The 5,989-nt window shown below is 42.2% G+C and overlaps 1 protein-coding gene across 1 annotated transcript in view; it reads right to left on the reverse strand.

The window, feature by feature from the left end:
- The window catches only part of LOC308161518 (amyloid-beta A4 protein-like), a gene marked incomplete at its 3' end in the record, with an annotated part of 19,962 nt that extends 17,167 nt beyond the window's left edge, over nucleotides 1-2,795 (reverse strand). The window contains 1 exon segment of the mRNA XM_080535539.1: nucleotides 2,713-2,795. Within this exon segment, the coding sequence (XP_080391665.1) occupies nucleotides 2,713-2,772 (60 nt within the window). The 5' untranslated portion in view covers nucleotides 2,773-2,795.
- Nucleotides 2,796-5,989: the final 3,194 nt, after the last annotated feature.

The raw sequence follows: 5,989 nt of genomic DNA on the forward strand, positions 1-5,989 counted from the left end.
CTGTGTGTGTCTGTGTGTCTGTGTGTGTCTGTGTGTCTGTGTGTGTGTGATGCCAGAAACACCAGAACTCTATAGAAGTCAGGCACAGTCCCAGAATCATCTTATCTTGGAGCAGTGTCTAGGGGCCGCCTAATCTCAGCCTGGAAGGCCATGCTGACTATATTCCCCATTGAGTACTGTTTCACATTCCTCTAATAACTTCCATTGACTCACTTTTAAATCACTGCATTCAGTCAGGTCTTTAATGGAAGAAAAGTAGCCAGTCCAATCAGCATCTTCTAAGAAACTAATGGCCAGACTCGTGGACTGACAAATTAATTTCGCATAATGCTCTCCCGACTACTGACAAAGGTTCAAACTGTTCCGACGACGGAGGCATAGCCAGACTGAATCAGTGAAGTGGGAACAAATGGTGACACAAGAGTGGAGGATTCAGGGTGGATTTAACAGGCTCCAACTTCCTCCTACCTCCCTCCCTCGGACTACTCACTCAGTAGAGTGCAGGTTTGGACCTGGATCTGAACGCCTTCACAAGCTTTCATAAAGCAGACTCACTATTGACTGGTTTGCATAACAGTCTTGCACAGTCAGTGACATTAAAGTGATATTACCCAACCCTGAAATCCTGAGGTTGACCGACCGTCTCCTCAGGAGTGTCAACATTGTGTTCTACGTGCAGACAGACAGGTGGCTTTGGGGGCAGAGGACGCTGGGGACGGTAGAAATCGGAGGACAGGAGGCTCATTGGAATGCACGGAATGGGATGGAGGAATGTATCAAACAACACACATTTGATACCATTCCTAGTTTCCGAGATTACTCTGGTGACCTTCCGAATGGAGGTCTGTGCCAGGGGAGGCTGGTGGAGGTAGAAATTGGGAGGACAGGCTCGTTGAAATGCATGGAACAGAATAAGGAATTGTATCAACACACGTTTTGCAAATGAGCCGCCCACATTTTGTTTTTCTCCCAAAGAGACGATTTCTACCTTCACCGGCGCTATGCACATAGGCAGCCTATTTGACAGGAGAGTTAGTAGCCTACTGACTCTGCGAGTCCGTTGTAACTGAGACATTCCACACTGGGAGTGTCTTGTTGTGATTGGGGGGAAATAGGAAACATTTGCAATGAATGTGCACGGGCCGAGTTAGCCCCTGGCCAACCCAACACAGCAGCCAGGATCTGATACTGTGGTGCTTCCAACAGAAACACTCTGGTATGCACACTTGGAGTTGTTAACTGTGCCTCCTAATCAGTATCATCTGGAATATGCAGGAATGCAAGGACATTGAAATATTCAGATGCTCGTTTTGTCCGGTTTTATAGATTAGGGAGTCATTTGTTACTCCTTGTGACAATTTGAATGTTTCAAAAAAAAATCTAAATCATCAGTCATGAGAGAGAGAGATGAACAGCTCCTTCTCCTCGCCCTGAGCAGCAGCCCAGCTCAGCAGAGACGCCATCTTGCTCGTGTCAAACATGGTTTTACATTGTCCTCATCACTTCAGCTCTGGCATGCATGCATGCTCCTGTTGTGGAGAGAAACAGCTCTTTGCATGCATGCATGCTCCTGTTGTGGAGAGAAACGCAACACTGGATCACATTCAGATATCCTCTTATCGGCGTCAGAATGAATCCTGTATATTCTGCGCAGCTCCATCTTTTCCCTCACATAAGACACAGAAACACTGTCGCCCTATTCAATAAGAAACCAACAACCCTATGGGCTTCAAAGACTGAAACATCAGACGGAAACGCAATTGATGCAATAATGACTTAGAAGAATCAAGAGCATTTCTAGGCTATGGAAATACCCCCACTGTTATTCGGCTGAGGGTAATCAATGCAAACCAAAACGCGCATATCATGCTAGACCTAATAGATAGACAGACCTACAATAAATGACAATTCATTGACCTTTTTTTTAGCCTACGTTGCATCTGAAGTTGTCTTTTTTGGGGTGTACTAGTTAACCAATATTGACCGTTTAGGCCCATGCACGTAGCAAAATAGGCGAAATCTGTTCAATCTTATTGTACCGCGCACACGCACGCGCACACACACACACACACACACACACACACACACACACACACACACACACACACACACACACACAGAACAGATGATCAATGTTTCCGTGGATAATAACCACTTCCACGAACGCATGAAAAACACCCCTCGTTTATCCCCCAGTAGGCCCTAGTACCACTAGAAAGCAGATCAAAGGAAAAACAGACCCAAACAGTCCTGATCGTTCCAGGGAAACACTGAATCCGGTGTCAAGCTGTCAATCTGATGTCCCTGGCAGCTAAACGGTGCAGACCTGGCCTGGAGAAGGACTACACAGGAGGAATAATAGAAACATCGAGATCTTCTAAAAAAAAAACTTCTCAATGCCAATGCACCAGGAGAAGCAGGAAGATTGGGTGGATTTGGAACAAGCGAGCAAGCAAATGGTTGAACGGCCTAATCGCATTATGCGTAGCCTGAATATAGTCTTTATATACGTTCTGTTATTCTGTCATGTCCAAACATCTTCGTGGTCATTTGACATTTTTCAAGGGACAATCATAATTCAGCTGCGCCCGTTTTACTGAAATCAACCCACGTCTGAATGCTCCTGACATCATCTGATGATCCAGGAGGGGGAGAGGGGAAATGGCTTATGGAAACCAAAGACGCATTTATTCTCTTATTTTTCTTTCTTACCTCGGAAGAGAACGTCAAGGTCGCAACCAATAACAGCAGAAATGCCGCTCGCCCGCCCATGCCGTTCACCCTGTAACAGTGTGTCCAATGTCCGAAAATGTGTTTCGATAAATCAGTTTGGTTGTGATATTCCGTATGTACGCTCCTGGTGGAGGATGGTGTGTTTGTGTGATGGAAGAGCGAGAGCGAGGCTGAGCCTGTCACCTGACCCAGACGCACATCCCATGCAATAGAGGGAGGGTCGTGTGTGTGCGTGTGTGTGTGTGTGTGTGTGTGTGTGTGTGTGTGTGTGTGTGTGTGTGTGTGTGTGTTTGTGCCTTACATCACTCCTAATGAACACATCATGTAACCACACACACTTACCGTGGGACATCCCAAAGGCCAGAAAAATATATTTTTAAAAAAGTAGGCCATATATACAGTACAGGCCAAACGTTTGGACACACCTATTATATTTTAGATTCCTCAAAGTAGCCACCCTTTGCTTTTTTATTGTTAATAAAATATATAATAATAATATTTAATATAATATGTGTTAATAATAATATGTTATTATATATATGTAATATTATTAATATATATTTTATTAACAACAACAAAAACATATGTTATTAACAACAAAAAAGCAAAGGGTGGCTACTTTGAGGAATCTAAAATATAAGACATATTTAGAGTTATTTCACACTTTATTGTTAAATACATAATTCCTATGTGTTCATTCATAGTTTTGATGCCTTCAGTGAGAATCTACAATGTAAATAGTCATGAAAATAAAGGAAACGCATTGAATGAGAAGGTGTGTCCACTGTTGGCCTGTACTGTATATATGTGTGTGTGTGTGTGTGTGTGTGTGTGTGTGTGTGTGTGTGTGTGTGTGTGTGTGTGTGTGTGTGTGTGTGTGTGTGTGTGTGTGTGTGTGTGTGTGTGTGTGTGTGTGTGTGTGTGTGTGTGTGTGCGTGCGAGGAAAAACCTATTGAGACACACACACTAAAAGTCTCTTTTGCAACGGAGACGTGGACAAGAGAGCATTAGCCTGATATTCCCACGACCACAACTCGTCAGAACAACATCAACAACAACACACACACACACACACACAATAAACAATAAATATGGAATAAATAAAATTAGATTAGAGATTAGATTAGACCTTCAACCTTATTGTCACTGCACAGAGTACCATCATGTGGCCAAGTGTATTAGTGCATCAATGTGTAGCCTATTTAGTTGATTATTCCGGAAGGGAACTAGACAGTCAGATCTGATGACCTGTAACTTTCACTACTAGTTCCCCGCGCTGCTCAGAGAGGACAGTCACCGGTGCCGCTCACTTTCATATAAACCCGCCCGCGGAAGATTGGACTTGATAGGTAAGCAGGACTAATGGCCTCTATAACATTTAAGCCTATAGATATAACCTAGTTCAGTCAATCCCTGGCTATGAAAATCAAATCATGCGTGTGGATTATTCTTTAGACCAAATCGACCCTAACATAGAGTATTTTTTTATTTATTATGTCAGATATGCTGGCTTTTGTATTTCTGTATTTCTGTCATATTGTTATTGATCACGCCAGCTATAATACAGACCTGGCTGTAGGGTCGACTTTGGCAATAGAAAGCTGAAATAAAATACTGTCACCTGTCGAGTTCCATTCATGATTAATCAGTAATGTCTCTCTGCATATTAATAATGTTGCATGAGTCCTGCATGGCATGCTGCCTAGTTAGATCTGGAGCCTACATTAAGTACATTTGCTTCATTCATGGAAAGGTTATCCGTCACAACTCACGATAAGACGAAGAAACTGATTTTTGATTTGAATCATTGATTTGATTGGATTTTTATTTGAAACATAGATATTGACGTGGAGTGGAACTCTGTACAAGCCTTCTGGGCTTCGTTCCCTCCTTGCACAATTTATTGTGTGCTAAATAAACAAACTAAACTAAACATCATATCAATTGATCATATATTATAATAAAACCGCAAACACATTATTGTGTACTAAACACTATCGATTATGAAAGAAAATGTACAGGATTAGATAAACTACTGAAGAAAAGAAACTCCTAGACTACTTGGGGAATGTGGAGTAAACTATGTCTGGGGGGATGGGGGGCTTCCCCAGACGCAGTAACTCAAGACCCCCGACAAGGGCAGTTAGTCAGTCCTGTCACCAATTTGAACTAGTGATTCTGATTATTCTGTAACATTTGAATTAGTGTCGTAAATTCCTAACCTGTTGGCTACTAAAATGAAGAACAGTTATTGAGCAGTTTAAGACCATTTATTCAAAATGCAAAAGTACACAGACATCAAAGATGGACGCTGGTCTGGCAAAGAGAGACAGAGAGAGCGAGAGGGGGAGGGGACAGAGAGAGAGAGAGAGAGAGAGGGGGAGGGGACAGAGAGAGAGAGAGAGAGAGAGGGAGCTGCTTGCTCAAGAGGTGAGGGAGAAGAGAGAGCCAGGGCCAGAGCCCACATCCTTATTTATAAACTTGGTCAAGATGCAGTCACAGCCAGTGGTCCTATCAGGTCAGGGGGAGGGGCCAGGAGGTAAATACCTTGCCCCACAGTCAGGAGCAAACATATAGGCCCATTATTAAATACAAATAAACTACAGATTCCCCCCTCGGAATACCCAGAGGGTGTTCCGAAACTAAATGACCACAAAACAAAAACAAAAACACAAAACCCCACCGACTGTAACTAAGAAACCAAAGAGAAAAAAAAAAAAAAAAAAAAAAACATTCAAAAAATAAACAACATGTTCCAATAAACAACAGAAAAACTACATCAACACACAACACAAGAAACATAATAACACAGACCAACCCAGCACCAGTACCAGCAACCAAAGATATCATATAAACCAAATACAAACAATCAACAATAAAAAAGAATCCTAAAAATAACAATACAAATTAATCTAAACACAGTACATCATACATATTTCAACACAAAAACTTCCAACGACCGATGTTTTCTTTGTCCTTGAAGCGTCAGGGTCAGAGGTTGCTAGCACTTGAACCCAGTTGGAGAACAGCCTTTACCGCTGTCTCAGATTGATAACACTTTCATAGTCAGGAGCTTCCATTTTCGTTGCGCTAGGAACAGAACCTCTTTCCTATCTTTGCATAACCACCACATCACTTCTCAACTGACATCAATCACACAAATACACAAACAATACACAAATAATGACATTCAGTTATCATAACCCATAATTCTCCAACAGTAAGCATAGGACAAAGGGAATGCATTAATGCATAG

Source organism: Nansenia antarctica, assembly GCF_963989245.1.
Source record: "Nansenia antarctica genome assembly, chromosome: 7".
Taxonomy (NCBI): domain Eukaryota; kingdom Metazoa; phylum Chordata; class Actinopteri; order Argentiniformes; family Microstomatidae; genus Nansenia; species Nansenia antarctica.